The sequence below is a fragment of the Aphidius gifuensis genome, linkage group LG4 (assembly GCF_014905175.1).
Source record: "Aphidius gifuensis isolate YNYX2018 linkage group LG4, ASM1490517v1, whole genome shotgun sequence".
NCBI lineage: Eukaryota > Metazoa > Arthropoda > Insecta > Hymenoptera > Braconidae > Aphidius > Aphidius gifuensis.
In genome coordinates, this window is record NC_057791.1 from 1073167 (window position 1) to 1095187 (window position 22021).

Sequence of the window (22021 nt, forward strand, 5' to 3'; positions counted from 1 at the left end):
TTTTTTTTCCCATTATCTTTATTTATCCCTTAATTTTCTTCTGGAATTATTTTCATATAATTAGCCTTTTGTCTAACTTAAAAAAAATTATTTCTCGAAAAATTCCCAGTAAAAACTAGTTTATGTCCAAACCTACCCTAATCTACCCCTGACCGATCGCGTAAAAAATTATAAAAAAAATCCTACATTATCGTTATTCATTTCTAAACTACCTCCCATAAATATTTTTATATAATCAGCCCTTTATCTGATAGAAAGAAAATTATATCTTGGAAAATTTCTGGAAAAACCGCGCCATAAGCAAATGGATAATCAGTAAAAATTATCATTAGTTTTGGAAATAAGTAAAAATAATAATTATAGATATAATTAAGTATAATTATTGAATATTATAATTTGTCATTGAAAAATATATTATTATAATTACACATATAGTGCAGTACACGTGTGCAATATTCATTAGCTCGTTTGTTTTTCATATAATTTATTAATTGTTATCTACAAGGTTATATTATTATAATTACACATGGATAATTATAATTTTTTTAAATACGTAAAAGCTTTTTAATTAAACTTCCAGTTCAAATAGCTATAAATACAATTGTTTTCAAACATTTATTTAAGTGTGAAATTTTAAATCAACAAATAACATTAAACAAGGTAAGCTGCATTCAAATTATAATTATTTATTATTATTTAATTGTATTGAAGAAAAAATAAAAAATGTTTTAGATGAAAAACTTGTCGATGCTGTTGATGATGATAATAATTTTGGAGTTGAATTTGATATTTTTTGTCAATTCATTACCAGTAAATTATGATAACCATACTGAAATAAGTCGTGTCAAGAGGAAAGTTCCTGAATTATTTGGTGGCTGTAGTGATAGAGGTGGATGTAATAAAGAGAAAAACCACTGTTGGGCAGGATGCATGGGTATCGCACGTATGTGGTGCTACACAGGAATAACTCGCCCTTATTGGGATTATGTAACTTGGTGTGATGAAGACAAAGACTGCGATCCATGTTATCTATGTTATACTGATTGCTCGTGGATAGAGCAAGAAGTTATAGGTGATAAAAAACCCAACGTGGACACACCCCCGCCTAACGTGATTGGATGAATTTTTTGTTAAAATTTATAAATATTGAGATATAATAATAAAAAATATTTGTTATTGTATACGTGTGTAATAATTTAGACCATTATTTTCCAATTATTTTTACTATAATAATTATGCAAACGAAAAAATAAATATTTGAGTTATTTAATTTTATCGTGTGCAATATTCATTAGCTCATTGGCTTTTAATATAATTTCTTAATTGTTATCTACAAGGTTATATTATTATAATTACACATGGATAATTATAATTTTTTTAAATACGTAAAAGCTTTTTAATTAAACTTCCAGTTCAAATAGCTATAAACACAATTGTTTTCAAACATTTATTTAAGTGTGAAATTCTAAATCAACAAATAACATTAAACAAGGTAAGTCGCATTCAAATTATAATTATTTATTATTATTTAATTGTATTGAAGAAAAATAAAAAATTTTAGATGAAAAACTTGTCGATGCTGTTGATGATGATAATAATTTTGGAATTGAATTTGATATTTTTTGTCAATTCATTACCAGTAAATTATGATAATCATACTGAAATAAGTCGTGTCAAGAGGGAAAATGAGGAAGATCCTAGATTATTTGATGGTTGTAGTGATAGATTTGGATGTGATGTAAAGAAAAAAAACTGTTGGGCAGGATGCATGGGTATTGCACGTATGTGGTGCTACACAGGAGTTGGGTACGGTTCTTACCCTAATTATTACGATAAATTAACATGGTGTGAGAAAGACGATGACTGCAGCGGATGTTTTCGATGTTATGCTGATTGTTCGTGGTTTGAGCAGGATGTTTGGGGGCGATAAAAAACCCAACGTGGTCCGACCCCCGCTTAACGTGATTGGATGAATTTTTTGTTAAAATTTATAAATATTAAGAAATAATAATAAAAAATATTTGTTATTGTATACGTGTGTAATAATTTAAACCATTATTTTTCAATTATTTCTACTATAATAATTATGCAAACGAAAAAAATAAATAATTGCGTTATTTAACTTTATCGTGTGCTCGTTTGCTTTTAATATAATTTCTTAATTGTTATCTACAAGGTTATATTATTATAATTACACATAGATAATTATAATTTTTCAAATACACAAAAGCTTATTATATTATTAATTATAAAAAAAAAATAAAAGTTCCAATGATGATTTTAAATTTACGATTTGAATTTAGGAAAAATTCCGTAGCGCCATCTAGTTGAAAAATTATTTGTCGATAAGTAAAAATTTATTTATCGATAATTCTACTTGTCGATAAATTTGCAGTTAATATTTCTGCCGTGTGGCAGCGCTGCAGTCGTCTTCTAAAAATTCTCATGACTTTCTTATAAAAAAAAATATTTTCAGTTGGAAAAAAAAAATATTACGTGTTGACGTGCTCCTGTTTTACAGTGAATTTATTATTGTTTAATTGCAACAATTAATTGTTAATTTATAATAAATCAGTTCATAAACTCGCTGGCTACCGTTTGAGTGCAAAATTATTGCTGAATGTCACGTATTTTAGCAAAAAATTGATATTGTTTAAAGCGTCCAAAAGTCGCCGGGTCATGAAGGGACATCATGAAATTTTACGATACAAAATGGCCGCAGGTAAATATTTTTTATTATCGTTAGCTTTGTTTTTGTCAGACAAACAATAATACGTATGAACAATAGTGAAATTATAAATAAATAATTAATTATGGTGAAAAAACAAATTTGAGGTTAGGTTTGCTTGTTGTTGTAAATTTATTTACAAATTTTGCAATAAATAAACATTGATCGTAAAATATTGATTGACAAAAATAGTTAAATGAATAATAGCAACAAAAATTGAAATATTTATTATTATTTAATGTTACAGATGTAAAAAAAAAGGATGACCGGGAATTATTTGGAAAAATAACATGACAAGAATAAAAGTCTGGGCTTTTTATTGAACAAGGAGCCAAATTTACAGTGCCAAATGGCCAAAGGTAAACAATACTTATTATTAAATTATAAAAAGTTAATACTAGTAAAAGAGAAACATAAATTTGAGATTAACTTTTGTTGTTATGATTTAATTGACATATTATGCAATAAATAAATATTTTGAATGCATTACCATAAAAATAATAAAATCAATAACAGTAATTAATTCATCATTTTTTTTATCTATAATAATTTCAATTTAATCATTGAATTTATTTTTTGTAGATACAAAAAGATGGCTAGAGTTTATTCGCAAAATATGCCTGACAAAGTGAAAAAAAGTCTTGGCATTTCATTGAACAACAAATTATGGTACATAATTTTATATTTATTGTAATTTAATTATTTTATTTATTCAACATTTGTCTAAAATATTATTTGTTTAAAATTACAGTGGCTAATGAATGTTTAAAGCTAATCAAGACTGAATATCAAGTGGTTGTTGGCTACATAAAAATGTGCTGATAATTCATTAAACTTGTGCAATTTAGAACCAAGATAAAAGTGTGTTAAATATCATAGGTAACTTTCATAGTTTTTTAAAGTTAGATAAAAGCTGTACAATTTCTTGATTATATTTTAATTATTCTGTATGTTCATTTGTTACAGAATGATATTGTACCAAGTGAACTTTCATAAATAACTGACAAATAGAGTTAATATGGGATGTTATTGATGATGATGCTGGTGGTGGTTGTAGAAGGTATGTTGGTTTTCGTTTTTCTTCGACAAATTTAGTAAATTTAATATGAAATCAGTCCAATCAGTAAATACTTATGAAAAAAAAAAAAATGATTGATTATATTTCATATTAATTACTGATATAACTGAATGACAAAAGACGTTGATGGCTTTTTTAACGATACATTAAATTTAATAATTAAAAAAATGCAAATTAATTTTAAATTGGATGTTTATTATCTTGCGTTGCGTTTAAAAAATGTCCGAGTTAATTGTCGAATGATGCGAAAACAATGTAAATTTATAATTATCAATTATAAATTCGCCAAATAAAAAAAGAACAGAAGAAGAAAGAAAAAGTTTTCTCTGAAAAAATTACAAGACCACTTGGATCAATGATAATATCAAGAACCCAGGGACATTAGTAAAAAACCTGGAAAAAATATGAACCTGAGAAAAATCGACCTGACAAACACTTACAAAAAAAACTAAAAACATGGTCTGCTTATGCCATCACCAGACAGAAGAAAATACTTGCAAATTGACCAGGACTAGCCAGCAAGTATTTAAAATGCCAACATCAGACCATGACATTAGACATCCTGTTGATGCAACTTACAACATATTCATCCATGGATCCTGTGAGCTGCATCTACATCTTGTGACATGATACAATTACAATCAACGACTTACAAAATAAAATAAATTTTTTTTACTATTTAAAATAAAATGATTCTTCAAATTTATTTATTATGTGTCTTAGAAAAAAAAATGTATTGTAATTTAATTGTCGTCGTTTAAAGCAAGAAGATTAGAGACTTGGTCTTTGTGATTTGAACTAGGTCTCTTGTCTTCTTGATTTGATAATAATTGTATTTTCAACTCTGATATGCTTGGAACCAAGTGCCACTCGTACAAAATATTTTATATAAAAATGTTGTCTGAAGACAGTACGACGTTTGTAATAATTTTATGTTATCCAACAATTGATTAGATAGTTGATTAGATAGTCGGCACCAATTTTTGCGTACATTATAAATTATACAATTATATATCCTAAATTATTATTTAATAATATACATTATAATATATTGTTTAAATAACTCGACACACAAAAAGACACTCACAACAACTTTGACTCAACATAAACCAATACTCTATTAATTATTGATTTTTAAATTTATCATGTATATATTTTAATAATTTTTATGATTTTTATTTCATAGTGGAATTTGGCCTATTGACTAATTGCAATCATAAGAAAATAATCATTCATATAGACGTAAAAGTATATATCTGAATCATGTCTCATAAATCATCTAAATAGTCATTGGTGCATTTGAATGCTGTCTCCTAGATCTTCTACATGGTCGTTGGTGTATCTGAATAATTTCTTCAAGAAGACTAGACACCAGGAAAGACAACTGTGTATGTACCTTGTCTAGTCTTCTTGCTTGTCTACCTTCTAGAACTTCTAAATAAGGTAAGAGGCCATCTGGTCACTTTTTTAACCAATCCCTCAGGGTTAAAGTGCGTCAACAAGCTTGTAGCATTAAAGAATTTATGTTAAAATTCTTTAAAGCCACTTGATAATTCCCCAATATTTATATTGCATATATTTTTGTGACTTGTATAGCTCACCTTGATCACTTTTTTTAAAATTTAAATTATAAAATTTGAATGCCAGAATAAATGGTGGTAGTTGATTGATCAAGGTGTGCACATCAACCTGTCTATCTCAAACAGAGTAGACGGGGGTGAATAGGATGTGTTTCAGGTATTTTTGAATTTTTATTTTTTCTAGGAGATATTAGGATGTTTATTTTATTCCTTTTCAGGTTTATTATATATTTATAATATTTAAATTTAAATAATTTCTTGTTGAACGCACTTTACCACAATAATTTACAAAGTTGTAAATTTATTTTTAAAAATACTTTTTTTTAAATTTAATTTAATATGACTGCAGCTTTGAGCGCAAGTCAATAATTTATTACTTGTTTATCAAGTTTTTTTTCGAATTTTTAATTTAATCTGTGTGTATTTTTATACACAGTTTGAATTTTTTTCTATTTTATTTTTTTTGATTGTATTTTTCTTTTTATTTATCTGCTGCTTTTAGCGCTGGTTGTTAATCAATAATTTTTTATTTCATTTCACTTGTTTATCAAGTATTTAAAAATTTATTGCTGTATTTTTATATTCAAAATTATATATTTTAAAAAATATTAATTGTGATTTATCAGCGCCTTGCGATAACAATGGCTGCTAAATAATAAACCTTCGTCATTTGAAGATTTAGCGCGAGTGTTTGTATATAAATAATAAAATAATTTACTTTATTTATAATTTTCGTTTATTAATTTTTTTACACTTACGTTTTATTTACGATTCAAATTTCGCGCCACAATTATAAAAAAATGCGCCATATTTGGCCCACGGACACGGTTTTTATAATAATAGTGATATAAAAAAAAATCCAAACGATGTAAACATTATGCACTTTGCGGCAATTGTTTAATTGTTCTTAATTGTTATTGTGATTAATAATAAATTAGAAGACAAATTAAAATTATAAAGAAGAGAGAAGAGGAATTCAATATAAACATGAGCTGCCATCTTGTGATAATATAAAAAATTACTATCGTTTAATAATCGATACATTTCGATATAATTAAAAAAATAACAAAATGGCTGACAAATAATAATAAAAAAAAAAAAAACTATACTGGCGGTATATATATTTTTTTTACACATCGTATAGCGTCATATTTATAATCGTTGTTATTAAAAAAAAAAAAAAGTTTAATAATTTTATCGTATTTATAAATAATAACAATAAGTGTAATATTACATATATTTTTAATAATTAAAAATTATTAATAAATAAAACAAGATGCAAACAATCAACATAAAAAAACATAAAAAACATAAACGTGAACGACATGAAGGTGACAAATGACATTTATTTATTATTATTTATATTTAATTATAATTTTAACAATTATTAATTTGACAATTATCATCTCATTTAACAATAATTTTTTATTTATAAATAATTTAAAATTATTATTTTCAACTCTTTATTTCATTTATTTTTTTGTTTTTTTTTTTTCATATTAATAATAACAACATACTTAAATTAATAATAATAATTTTGTTAAATAATTTATTTTTATTGTTATTATTATTATTATTAATAAATTTTTAAATAAATTAAAATTTTTAAATAATAATGTACAGGATAATTGACTACGTTTTCACCCTGGACAAACTGAGAGTGAGATTGGAGTAGAAAGAAGTTTGAATGGTGGATTGGATAATAATAATAATAATTGAATAATATTTAAAAAAAAAAAAAAGATAATAATAATTAACCTTAATTACAAGAAGGTACAACCGTGGAAGTAAGTTCGGAATAATTTTCATTTCGGACTAGTTGCACGATAATAAACTAGACTGCTTTTGAAAATTATTATCACGTACGAACCCCATAAACCCTTTTGCCCTATTTTTTTTTTTACTATCTTTAATTGTTATTATATATATTTTTTTATTTTTTTTTTTGTTTAATTGTAAAGTTGTTTATATAATTAATTATCTATATATTGTTTGAAGTGTCACTGTTTTAATAAAAAAAACCAAATTAACAAAATATTTGTTTATAAAAGTTAAAGACAAATATTATTTTTTTAAAGACAATATAAAATTGTTGCACTTCAATCAAATCCTTAAATTGCCTGCTTTGTATTGTGGCATAATAATAATAATTAATTAATAATAATGCCACATTTGCTTTGCTTATATTTTTAATTTATAAAAAAAAAAAAAAAATAATTAAATCACTGTACAAGTTGATTTTTAATTTAAATCAAGATTTTTACCCTTGAATGCAATTTTTTTAAAAAATTTTTTATTAATTAAATAAAATTAATAGTGGATTAATTCTCCAGTTGAGTAAATCTACTTCCAACTCGCTTCCAGTTCGTTGAAAGTGAAGACAGAGTCATCCAGTAAGATTTTAGCTTTTTATTTTAATTATCAAATAGTAAATAATAGAAAAAAGAAATAATTTATTAAATTATCAATTTATTATTTTTGTATAATAAATCATTGTCTCATGCTTGAGCTAAATGTATCCTTGATTTAAAACTAGTTGCATGTAATGCTACTTGAAATAATATTATTCGTTTGCTTGATAATTGTCCTGTTAATTTATATATCATACTATTGTTTAATAAATTGTATATTAAATATATGTGTTATTTGTTTGAAAATAACAGAAGGACATCAATATATCCAAGCCGATAAACCACCAGCATTAAAATTAATATTAAAAGTTGGTGGTGCTACTGGAACACCAGAATACGCTGGTAATTCACCAAGTCAATCAACAATGTTGTCACATCAATATCAACAACTTGGTATGAATTATTCAGTAAGCCAAGGTGATAATGAATATGATAAATACATAACTGCACATAAAAAATTAAAGAAAAAAAAAAAAAAAAAAGATAAACGTCATAAACATCATCATAAAGATAAAAAACGTCGTAGAGATGAATCAAGTCAAGAATCAGTTGGTGATCCAGATGATAATATTGGTATAACAGAAACACCAGCTAAAAAAAAAACTTTACATAGTCATCATCATAATCACCATCATCATCAACAACAACATCTTAATAATAATAATAGTAATAATATTAATAATAATAGTAGCAATAATCAACAACAACAACAACAACAACAGCATCAAATTCATAATTTAAATGTACCAAAATTATCATCACAATTAAATGTTGGATCACAACAAATACGTCAATCAGTATCACCTCATCGTGAACCAAGAACATGTGTATTAAAAAAAATAGCTGAACGTACACCATTACAAAGATTACTTGAATATTTATTACGTTCATTAGAAATACGTGATCCAGAACAATTTTTTGCTTGGCCAGTAACTGATAGTATTGCACCTGGTTATTCAGAAATAATACGTTATCCAATGGATTTTAGTACAATGAAACAAAAAATAATTGATAATAATTATACAACATTAAATGAATTTATAAGTGATTTTAAATTAATGTGTGATAATGCAATGACATATAATCATCAAGAAACAATTTATTATAAAGCAGCTAAAAAATTATTACATGTTGGTTTAAAAATGGTTACTGCTGATAAGTTACGTCAATTAAGATCAGTATTAACGTATATGCGTGATATATCATGTGATGAACTTGGTTTTGAGCTAGGTGTTGAAGATCCAAATAATCCAGATGTATTAACAACTGAAGAACAAATTGAAAGAGAACGTGAACAAGAAGAAAGAAATGAAGAAGCTGAAGAATTAAGAAAAGAAAATCAACGTAAAATACGTTTAGCAAATCTTGGTAAATTTGAAGCAATACCAGATGATTTAACACCAGATGAAATATTAAAACAAGCACGTAATGCTGCTAAAATAGCATCAGATAAATTATCAATGAAACGTATTAATTCAAAAATGGGTTTTTTACGTCAAAAAAAAGATGGTACAACTAGTTTACAAATTATTGTTAATGGTAATAATGGTGAAATACCTGGTACAAATCAACGACCAGTATCACTTGGTCAATTAATTGGTAAATTAAGTCATGGTACTGGTGCATTAGCTGGTTTTCGTGAAGATCGTAGAAATATGTCAAAACCAGTTAAACCATTATATTATGGTGCATTTGGTTCATATGCACCAAGTTATGATTCAACATTTGCTAATTTAACTAAAGATGAAACTGAATTAGTTTATTCAACTTATGGTGATGATACAGCTGTACAATATGCTGAATCAATACTTGATTTTGCTAAAGATTGTGATTATACATTAACAATGGTTGATGATTTATTAGATATATTAACAAATGGTGATCATCGTAAAACTAAAAAAATACTTGATGAAAAACGTAAACTTAAAGAAGAAGAAGAAAAAATTAAAAATTTATTAGAAAAACCAACAGCTGATATTAATCGTAATAATTCATCGACAACAACAACAACAACAACAACAATTGATACTGTCAAAGTTGATGTTAATCAACTTAAATCATTAGCTGAATTTGGCATTGATATAAATTTTTTAGATGGTTTTGGTAAATATATAATTTATATTTATTTATTATTTATTATTTTAATTATTGTTTTATTGATATTTGGTATTTTTATTTACAGAACAAGATGGTAAAATACAAGAAGATAAATCATCAATACAAAATCGTTTAGATGATACATCACAAATGTTGGTACGTTTAAAACAAGCACAACATGATCGTTTATCAGCACCACCACCATCACATTTATCAAATGTACCAAAAGCAACAGATAATGAAATATTACTTGCTGAAAAAATAACAGATAATTTAACTGAAGTTGCTAAAAAACTTCCACCATCAGCAATTGCATCTGTTGATGGTTTACGTCGTGCAATGGGTATAGCACCAGTTGGTGGTCCAGAACCAATGGAAGTTGAACCAATAACTCATAATCCAACAATTGTTATTGAAAATAATAATACAACAACAGTTGTACAGACACAAATTTCAACAAATTTACATATTAATAATACAAATAATAATCAAACAAATACAACAATTATTAATCAAACACCAATACAAATACAAATTGGTAATGTAGCAACAAATTCAGTGCCAGCTTTATTAACAAATGAATCATCTGGTGTACCTGATCTTGAATCAGAATTACGTGAATTTTTAGAAAGTGATCCAACACTTGGACATTCACCGCTACATGATGATAAAACACTTGAAGATATTTTATCAGAATCTTAATCAAATAAAATAATAATTAAATAATAATATTATTTTTTACTTTCAAATTTTTTTATGTACTGAAATTAAATTGCATATAATATAATTAAAATTAATATTGAGTAAAGAGAAAAAAATATGTGGAGAAAAATAAAAATACATTTTTTTTTTTTTTTTAATAATAATATTATAGAAATAAATGAGAAAATTTTTAGATATTTTTTTTCTAATATTTAGTTTATAATAATTGTCATGTTATACTCATGGAAAAATTAAATAATAATAATAATCTATATAAAAATAAAAAAACAATGTAATTGTAGAAATAAAAAAAAGAACAAAAAAACATGAAATTTAAATAATTTTATTATCATTTTGTAATTGGAAAATAGTGCAACATTTAAATTTATTTTGATGGTTAATTTAAATGGACATTAAACCAATATCAACCGACTATAATAACAATAATGTTATGTGTGGTTTAAATTGTATACAAAATTTAATTTCTAAATTTGTTAAATTCATTGTCATGCGCCATCAACTTTCCAATTTATATATTGACATTGAAAATTATATTTTTTTTTATATTTAATTTTATTTATTCAAGGATATTTAATGATAAATTAGTCAAGGTTTATTATTGATTAATTTGCTTTGATAATTTGAGTAAATTTTAATGAAGAAATTGGTTTTTTTAGATGAAAATTTTTGTTATTTTATTGAGATTTTATTTGTCAATAAGAAAATACTTTCATTAGCTAAAAAAAATTTTAAATTATTTTTCTAAATTAAATTATGACTTGAACAAATTTTTTTAATTTTTATAAATTACGTAAAAAAGTATTTTTATGTTTTTTTTTTTCTTTCAAGTTTTATTTACTACTAGAATAATTACGTGACCCTTGAATTTCCTCGAGTATTATATGAAAGAAAAAAAAAAAAAAATGATAATTATAACAATCACTGTCACATAAAACATTGTTTTAATTTTAAATTATTAACTTGAAATTTTTCTTCAAGAAAAATACCTTGACATTAAAATTTTGTTAGAAATTAAATGAAAAAAAAAAAATGTTTTATACATTGTCGTATTTTTAAATTAACAGACTAGATTAAAATATATTTTTAAAAATTTATTTTCATTAGCTTTTCTTGTTTTACTGAGTTTGAAAAAAATTCTTTAAGAGTCAGCAAAGATTTTTGTGTGTGAAGGCACTTGTTAAATTTTGTGTATCAAAAAATAATAAAAAAAAAAAAAAAATGATAATCACAAGTTGTAATACCAGTGCTGAATAGAAAACTACGTCAGTTTCATTTGTTCACGCCCTCTTTCATTCTACCAACTTTTCATTAAGACTTTAACTATTTTTTTTTTTGCACACTTTGTTATTTTTGCTTTTTTTTTTTTCTTTCACTGTCGGTGGTTAAAATTTATATACACCTGAGTCTCTTTAACCACTACAAAAGAATGTTATAAAAAAAAATAAAAAATAAAGCTTGTAATGTCGCTTCAAACATTTTCATGTTTTAATCTCAAATACACTAACTTGAAATATTTCATTTATATTTGTAACACCTAATTTCTTTTTTTTAATAGACTCAATGTTTTTTTTTTTTTGAATAACAATTGCTTGATTATGATACCATCAATTCCACTGGGTCATAGATTTATCATTGACACTCATAAATAATAATTTTTTCAAACAAAATTTACTTTTTTTGATTGCTTCAATTTTTCTCTTTTTTTTTATATAGTTATTTGCTTGTATATATACTCTTCAACTATCCCATATCAAGTACATAGATTGAAGATAAATTTAACTTATCTCAACCGTAACGAAAACTTGATTTTTTTTTTTTTATTTTTTATCTATCGTTTTAGTTGACTGGACATTTTTACGAGAACCAGTCAAGCATTGCAACTTTTTCATTTTTTTAAAATTTCTTCATTGTTTTATTATTTTATTTTTTTTTTCAAGGTGTACTATTCTGATATTCGATGTACACAAAACCCAGGGGTATACTTGGTTTTATCATATAGGTATATCCTGTAGAAAAAAAAATATAAAATTGGAAAAACCAAAAAAAAGTAAAACTATCCGGTCTTTACTAACGCATCACTGAACATTCTATTCATTCTTTCACATCAGTAGATTGTATAAATAAATAATATATATATATTTAAATTAATGTTTATTAAATTCTTTAAATAAATTATTTATTATTTTTTTTTAAAAAGTTAAAAATACACAAAGAAATAATAGATGAAAAAAACTTTTTTATAGTTTAAATGGTAAATTTTTATTTGAATTGAGATTTAACAAAGAAAAAAGTAAAAAAAATAACTGAGATAACAATGTAGAGTAGAGTGGTGTACCTAGATGCACCATATAGTTATTAAAATTTTTTTTTTATATACTTTGAACTGTTTGAAACAATGAAAGAAAAATAAAACTGACTGCTGCGTTTCATTATTTCGTTTTTGTCAACAAACAGTGACATTGTTAACACACAAGTACTTATTATATATGAATATTTATATCTATATTGATATTGTCATTTCAAAATACAAATATCAACAAATGCACTAAATGCACTATTTTACAAAAGACTTCCTTTGTACCATTTTTAAATTATCAAATATTCTCATCATATTGATTTTATTATTTAAAATAAAAATTAAAACAAAAAATATAAAATTTAATTTTATTTAGTCATTTAATAATAATAATTATTATTATTATTATTATTAATTAAATTATAATTTTTTTTATCGATTTAAAAAAAGAAAAAATTTTTTAAATATAGATTTTTATTTTTAATTTAATAATGAGGTAAAAAAGTTGTTTCATTAAAATTATATCCAATTTTTATATTAAACATTGGATTATATTTTTTTTATTAAAAAATAAATAACAACTATAGAATGTTTAACTTTTAATGAAAGAAAAAAAAAAATTTCTATATATATAAATAAATTTTTATATCAGTGAAAATGAAATGAAAAAGCTTTTTTTTTTTTAAATGAAAATATTTAAGATATGTTTCGATAAAAAAAATTATATATTGTTGTTGATAGTTGACAAATCATATAAGTAAATCTATGAAAATATTAAGGATATTTTTGAATAATGTAAAAAAAAAAAAATTTTATATGCGTGAAAAACAAGGACATTCGCGAATGAACGGAATGGCCGTGACTTTTCAACCTCGACCAACACAAGAATCTACGCGCATGCGAATAAATAAAATACCCCCTTTTTACCCCCCTTTTATTTATACGAGTTTAATATATAATGCAATAAATGCAAAAGAAAAAAAAAAATAAATAAATATACTAACAATAATGAAAAAAAAAATAAAAACAAGTAGTATAAAGTTGATATAGTCAGACATCCATGCGGTCAAATCACGATTTTTTCATTTTATTTTAGTACTTATCTTACCCTTTAAATCTCCCAAACCCTCCAACATGAACCGTCAATGTTTACCCTTGTTTTCTTCCTTTTTCTCATATCCACGTGAATTTTATTTTCATTTTTTTTTTTCATCAAGCAATCTACTGGCTTTTTTTTTTTTTTCATATATACATTTTTTTATTACTTTATATTTTTTTTTTTTTTTCATTCTACAAATCAAATAAAACAATAGTAAATAATATTTTTTTTCTTTTTTTCTTAATATTTATTAAATTGAAAAATCTTTGTGGGAAAAAAAAAACAACCACATAAAGATACTTTGAGCTATATATATTTTCTTTTTTTTTTTACAACAAAACTATTTGAGTTGATGAAAAAAAATTTATTTTTTTTTTTTGAAAAATCATTTAATAATATATAAATATTTTTGTTGAATCATATATATTTTATTTATCAATGTTGCCTGTGAATTTACGATAGAGCCATCATCTGTTGTACAAATACAAGAAAAAAAAAAAGAAGAAAAGCTCAAAGAAAAAAAAAAGAAAAAACTTATTGAATTGTAAAATGAAAAAAAAAAAATGAATAATAAGATAAATATTGAATGTGCATTTGATGTTATTATCGAGATAATTGTAGTGGTGGTACAGATAATAAAAAATAAGGGAAGAAAAAGTTGAAAAAAAAAAAAAAAGGCCAGGTTAGTCTACTTGAAAATGTGAATCTGCTGGTAGTAGGGTACTGGGGTATTTTTTTTGCACCATCAGTTACCTCCTGGTTTGATGCGTATATATTCATTTGTATGTGACTACCTGTACATATAGATGTATCAAATAAATATGTATATAACGACGCTTGCGCCTGAAAACAGACCAATGTAGACATTGTCGGGTGCAAGCCCGGGTCGACCAGTGGGACATCGTCAGAGTGGCGTCGCGACGCGAGCCATCGCGTACGCCGGCAATAAATATATATCAATCAAATATAAATTAATTTTTCAATAACTATATTTACACAAAATATTTAATTAATATTTTTAAAAAAATTCAACAAATATTTTTCAGTAAATAACGTGTTTTTTTGTTGTTTTAAAAATTATTTTATTCAAATTTTATTTACCATATATTATCGTGATCAATTTATCATGGTTTATTAATTTATATATATTTTGTTTTTTTGTTAAATGAAAAATTTAATTATTCATTATTTATCAAGAGGATAATATTATTTTTTATTTAATTTAATTTAATTTTGTATATTTATTCGTGGATTTAATTTTATTTAATTTTTTTTTATTTTTATTCCACGTGCGTAATTGAATGAAATAAAATTATTTTACACCTTGTGTTAATTAATTTTATATATGAATATTAAATTATTTATAAATATAAATAATAACACGTAATTTGACGGAAAACTATTTGATAATTGGAAGATTTAAAGGTATGTAATTAAATTTTTAAAATAATTATTTAACGGGCGGGAAAATTTGTTTTTTTTTTTTTATATTTTCTTTTTTTAGTTTGTGCTAATTGAGGGGTTGTTAATTTGGGGTAAATGTGGGAATTTTATGAGCTGTTAAATGCGTTTTGTTACGATATTGTATTTTTTTTTTTTTTTTATCTTTTCATTGTTTTATTTTTTTTATTAGATGTAGAAGATTTCAATTGGAAAAAAAAAGAGCGGAAATTTACATTGGTCCATTGATTGTAATGGACATTTATTTTTATATTTTTTTTTTTAAAATAATAATGTTTTTTTTTTTTCTTCTTTTTTTGTAGACAAGGAAATGAATTTTATTTAAATGAAATTTGTGAATTTGATGGAAAAGTATTTAACCAGTGATGGAAAATTAAAATTGTTTTTTTAATATTTTTTTAAAAAAATTCATTTTAAATTACTTTTGTGGATAATTTTTATGAGATTTAATTTCAATTTTTTTTTTTTTTTTTTCTAAATTAAATTTAGCAGTATATTTAATAAAATAAAAATCAAATAAAATATATTTCAAATTTAATGAAAGAAAATAAAATCTTTAAAATAATTTTTTTTTTCAATTGAAAAATTATTCTTTAGATTAGGTTTAAAAAAAATTTTCAATATATATATATTTAAATTATAAATTAAAAGTAATAATTTACGTTTAAGAGGATCATCGAAAGATGAAAAAAAAAAAAAAGAAACTGAATGAATGAATGATTTATCTAGCTATCTATTTTACAATTTTATTCAATAAGAAAATAGCGTCGACAATTTCCTTTTATTCAAGCTTACATAAAATGCAATATAAGACCATTGGGGATTTTTTTCCTTTCATTTTTTTCATTTTCCTAAAAATAAACAAACAAAAAATGAAAAAAAAAGTAATAAAATTATAACGAAATTAGAAATATTCATATCTCATTTAATTTAACATTCATAAAATCATGAATAAACAAATTTGTCATTATTACGTGTTTATATTCACACAAAATAACGTAATTTATATATACATTTTTATATACAATGTTAGTTGAATAAAAAAAAAATCTTTTAAAAAAAATGTTAAGTGTCGTAGAAATGTCACAGGACCATTACACTCAATCCAGCAAATCGTATCTTCCTGGCACGTTCAGAGTGTTCCCTTTGAAATAAAAAAAAAAAAGGGAAAATTTATAGAAAAAAAATAAACTATATATACATAGAAAAATATTGTAGAAAGAAAATTGCAAAAATAGAGTTGACTTTTTTTTTTTATTTTCATTTATTTTTTTTCACACTATTCTTTATTTTCTTTTTTCACCAACGCAAGTACATTTTCTGAAAATTTATATTTTACCTTCCTTATTTCTGGCATCCTCAGGGCGAACAATATAATTTAGTGTTACAAGCCTCAGTGTCATATCCTTCATCACCACATTTTTCTACACTTTATGAAATAAAAAAAAAAAAAAAAAGCTCCACTCTATTTTAAAAGAAAAAATTTCTATTAAAACCATAAATTATTCGACTCAAGTAATCATAATAAAAATTGGATAATACGAGCAATTGAAAAATTTAAATATGACACAAGTATGTTTTACATTGAAAAATAAATTTAAAATTCAAAAAGAATATTCATTAACTCTTTAAAAAAAAATATTTCTTAGAAAAAAAAAATTAAGTATAAATATTAGTCATTAAAGATCACGTTTTATATATTTTTGATTTATTTATTTCACCCCATTATAATGATTAATCAATTTTTTTTATTTGATAAATTTGATTTCATATATAGATATAAAATAAAATGATATATATCTTTGTTGATATTATTTTTCATATTGATTTAACCATTAATCATAAAAAAAAATACCAAAAACTAGCCACGTTTATTTTACGTATGTGAGAAAACAATATCACAGATTAATCTTTAATCTTTATAATATATTATTTAAACTGATTTAAAGTAAATTGTAAACAAGTGTTGAGTAATCCTTAACATATTATACACATGTGTGTGTGTGTGTTGCGGGTATATATTTTATACAAAATTCATGTATATATTTATGAATTTGTAAATGTGTTTAGATTCGTGCTGTTGAATGAACCACCAAGCTAAGTGAAATACATGCCCGATTGTTATCTCAAGTTGCAAATTAATTTCATCTTGTTTATTATTTTTTTGAATTAAAAATAATGATCTACTAACAATATTATTTTTTATGTTAAATCTTGAAAAATATAAAACCAATTGATAGCTTTTTTTTTTTTCTGAAATAGATAATTTAATTATTTAAGAGTTATTAAATAATTATAAAAAAAAGAGCAACAATAAAAAAAGTTTGACATGAATAGTTGTATAATTTATGATTGTTTTTTTTTTTTTTTTTTAATACTTCATATTATATTTATTAGCCATTTTTTAAAAAATCAATAATGCTTGTTGCATTTCTGGTGGTCATAACTAGAGCTTTAATAATGATTATCAAGTATTGTATATATATATTATCCAATATATGTTAACGTAAATACCTAGAGGCAATCTTTGCATAGCCATTGCATATCAAAGTGTGGTTCTCTATTTCCAATAATTCTCATAGATATAACTTCAAATTCCATTGTATATATATATTTTGATGTATAACTTAATTCCATTCAATTATATGTCAGTCAATCATCAATATCATAGAAAAATAATTTAAATTTATAAAGAAAAAATGAAAGAAAAATAATTTCTTCATTGTACAGAAAATAATAAATCAAGATTAATTTAAAAGAACAAGAATTTAAAAAGAAAAAAATATCAATTTGTTCATTTAAAATTCTATATTGAGTTATTTATTTCATTTAATATTTTTTTTTTTTTCTTATTATAAAAACGAGTTTGTGTATATAATTTCATCAATTATATTGTGAAATTTTTTAATTAAAATTCGATTAACGATGATAATACTGCTTTGAAAAATAATAACAAAAAAAAAATTGATAAAAAAGAGATAAAGATATATAATATACACAAAGCCAGAGGCGATTGGTTAGAATGGATTCACAGGCAGGTAACTGGGTCGGAGGTCGAGGATTATGATAAAAAAAAAAAAATAAAATGAAGGGGTTCAAAGAAAGGGATAAAAGAATAATAATAAAAAAAAAAAAGGATACAGTGAAAAGTGGTGGTTATTGAGATGGAGACTTTTGCACGTAGTGGGTACACCTCATGTTGAAAAAAAAAAGAAATTTATATAAAAGGTTGTAGTGAAGAAGAACGGTAGAAACGATCATCCCTAGAAGCTTGCTGAAAATCCCAGCTACTTTTATATATTTATATACATGTAGACTTCTAAGTGCTCCTTGGGATAGCAAAGTCGCGTTAATCCTGTGAACTATAAAGGAAATGGCACAAATTTTTTTTTTTTATTATTTACTTATTTTAGTGTATTTTTCTCTCTATTTTTTTTTAGCATATTTAAAAATTTCTAGATGGTAGATTAATGAATGAATATATCAAGTTGAAAAAGTGATTTTTTTTCGAAAGCAAGATTTAAAAATTATTACAATTAATTAAATGCATTTTTTAATGGTTAAAAAATTATAACTGTTAGCACTTTGTTTATTGCTGGACAATTTTTTATTTTATTTTTAAAATGACATGAAAAAAAGGTCGAGTAATTTTAGGGTAGTAAAATTGGTGATTGGAAAATAGGATTTATATGAAGTTTGAAAATCATAAATTTTCAAGAAAATTAGTTTTATTATTATGTAAGTTTAAAATTACTTTTATAGTAGAGGTTTACTAAATTCTTCACTCAAATTTATATGCACTTTTAACAACGAGTGTATATACGTTACATAATAAAAATAATAATATAGTATTTTTTTTTTTTTTTAATGTTTTTAATTAAAAAATTTAAAACAAAAATTAAATTATATTTATTACTTTGATGTATACATAAAGTTTTAATTTATAAATAAACAAAATATATATTTTTTAAATTAAATTACAATATATTATAAAATTTAATCAGTCATAAATAAATTTTACAAACAATTTAAAGCTTAATTTAAATACTCTAAATTACATGATTAATTGAACAATAAATTAATACATTTCATGTATTTTTGTATTCCTAATATAAAAAGGACAAACATCATCGGTCTTCCGGACATTTGATTGGTCATTGTTTTTTTCTCACTTGCTCTCATACGAATTTCTTTCTGTTTGCCTTTTTCTATTATTTTTTTATTTATTTCGTTAGCAACGAAAAAACAAAAAAAAAGAGCGAGTAAACAAAATTTTTTTTGATATTTTTTTAAAATTGACATATTAAGCTAGCACAACTTTCTCAATAATCATCGGATCTCAATGCACTTGGGCTCAAAATTTTGCACGATTTATGTGTTTTTTATGTGTGAAGAAATAAATTTGAAAGAAAATTTTTTTAAATATTTTTTATATTTTTTTTAAAAATTGACATATTAAGCTAGCACAACTTTTTTAATAATCATCGGATCTCGATGCAATTGGGCTTAAAATTTTGTGCGAATTATGTGTTTTTTATGTGTGAAGAAATAAATTTGAAAGAAAATTTTTTTAAATATTTTTTATATTTTTTTTAAAAATTGACATATTAAGCTAGCACAACTTTTTTAATAATCATCGGATCTTAATGCACTTGGGCTCAAAATTTTGCACGATTTATGTGTTTTTTATGTGTGAAGAAATAATTCAAAAACAAAATTTTTTCAAATATTTTTTATATTTTTTTTTAAAATTGACATATTAAGCTAGCACAACTTTTTTAATAATTATTAGATCTTAATGCAATTGGGCTCAAAATTTTGTGTGAATTATGTGTTTTTTATGTGTGAAAAAAATAAATTTGAAAGAAAATTTTTTAAAATATTTTTTATATTGTTTTTTAAAATTGACATATTAAGCTAGCACAACTTTCTCAATAATCATCGGATCTCGATGCAATTGGGCTTAAAATTTTGTGTGAATTATGTGTTTTTTATGTGTGAAGAAATAAATTTGAAAGAAAATTTTTTAAAATATTTTTTATATTTTTTTTTGAATTTGACATATTAAGGTAGCACAACTTTTTCAGTAAACATTCAATCTCGATGTTATTAGACTAAAAATTACGTGTAAATTATGTGTGATTTATGTGTGATTTATGTGTAAATAAATAAATTAAAAAAATTTTTCGTCAATTTATTCATTTTTTTTTTTTTTTTTATGATAATACTTGTAAATAAAAATAATGAAAATAATATTTTTTAAAAAAAGTAGAATATTTACATTGTTAATATATGGAAATATTATGATGATGATCATTAGATTCTATAACTACTTATACACATCGCAGAGTTTGAAAATTATTCTAGCATAAAGTATAACGACCTGATAACGATTATCGAATTATAATTATAATGTACAACAAGTTGCTACCAAATAATCACGTATAAACATAAAAAATTTCATTGTTATTTGAATTCTCTCAATATATAAATAAACACAAATTACAAAGACACTTATGTGTATTAAATATATATAGGTAATATATTTTGAATAATATTGGTGAATGTTGTTTCATGGACAAATGAACAACCACCAACAACCCAGCTAAAGTCACTGTTAAATTAAACCACCAATAGTCAAATGCAGGAAATGTTTCAAGGATATTTATGTACATTGATGGCCTTTAATTGTACCGGGTGTTGAAAATTATTTCAAAATAATAACTATTTTCATATATACGTGCATGTATGAACAACGCAACTTCAAAACAAAATTTCAATGACATTTATTTTGTAAATTATTATTAAATTAATTTAACTATAAAAAAGATATATTATTTTATTTTTTTTTTTTTACATTAATAATATAAAAAAAAAAAAGTATATAAAAATTAACTCGTGCTCGACCTTTCGACCTTTCATTAAACATTTATTTTATTTTTCTTTTGTACATCAACTAGACTACTTCCCCTTCGACGTTTATTATTTCACCTCTCATCAGTTCATCCGGAAGGTGATTTTTTTTTTTTTTTTTTTTTTTGTTGTGAGATTGTAAAAAGTTTAACTTGCTTGGTAATTCAGTCAATAGGAAATATTTAAAAAAAATATAATAGTGTAAAAATTTAAAAGAAAAGTTGGTTTATTTTTTTGTTGACATGTTTTTTAAAATAGATAATTAACTTTCAAGTGGTTTAGTATAAACAAAAATAAATTATTATTTTAATGTCATTATTATTTTTGATAAATATTTATTATCTAAATCTAATATTGTACGTGACCTATTAATTAATAGATGATAAACCAAAAGAAAAAAAAATATATAATACCATCATTTTTCTAACTAAGAAGAGATTTATTTATTTATTTATTTTTTATCTCATTTGATTGATAACATTATTTTTCAAGATTATTATTCCATTTATTTTTATTTTATTACAATCATTTTATTCTTTTTTAAAATAAATATAAAAAATATATTGTTTTTCTTGTAGAAAATTAAATTTAAAATTTTTGAATTATTTATCAAATTTGTTACCATCAAGATGACA

General features: G+C 23.1%; 2 protein-coding genes across 4 annotated transcripts in view; both read left to right on the forward strand.

Moving 5' to 3' along the window:
* The first annotated feature begins 2490 nt into the window (after window positions 1–2490).
* LOC122854315 overlaps window positions 2491–22021 on the forward strand; it is a 33358-nt gene continuing 13827 nt past the window's right edge. The window contains exons 1-6 of one of the 2 annotated variants that reach the window (XM_044154834.1): window positions 2491–2722; window positions 2976–3087; window positions 3311–3397; window positions 3480–3607; window positions 3695–3788; window positions 4993–5249. The gene's annotated coding sequence lies outside the window, so the exon portion shown is untranslated. Of the gene's footprint in view, window positions 2723–2975; window positions 3088–3310; window positions 3398–3479; window positions 3608–3694; window positions 3789–4992; window positions 5250–14918; window positions 15438–22021 lie in introns of those variants that run through there. The other variant, XM_044154835.1, reaches the window with a different exon arrangement.
* LOC122854310 (bromodomain-containing protein 7) lies at window positions 6494–11933 on the forward strand. 2 transcript variants are annotated; one of them, XM_044154828.1, is made up of 3 exons: window positions 6494–6717; window positions 8050–9900; window positions 9980–11933. In XM_044154828.1, the coding sequence occupies exons 1-3, from the start codon at window positions 6663–6665 to the stop codon at window positions 10594–10596; spliced, it is 2523 nt and encodes an 840-aa protein (XP_044010763.1). In that variant the 5' UTR covers window positions 6494–6662; the 3' UTR covers window positions 10597–11933. The 2 variants fall into 2 exon arrangements, with proteins under 2 accessions (XP_044010763.1, XP_044010764.1); XM_044154829.1 differs by lacking the exon at window positions 6494–6717 and adding an exon at window positions 7014–7173.

What these genes read in the sequence shown, in the direction of transcription:
- LOC122854310 (XM_044154828.1), top strand. Translation starts at nt 6,663, where the DNA reads ATGCAAACAATCAACATAAAAAAACATAAAAAACATAAACGTGAACGA. An exon ending in TAAACGTGAACGACATGAAG is followed by an intron (nt 6,718 to 8,049) that starts GTGACAAATGAC and finishes TGAAAATAACAG; the next exon opens with AAGGACATCAATATATCCAA. An exon ending in AAATTTTTTAGATGGTTTTG is followed by an intron (nt 9,901 to 9,979) that starts GTAAATATATAA and finishes TTTTATTTACAG; the next exon opens with AACAAGATGGTAAAATACAA.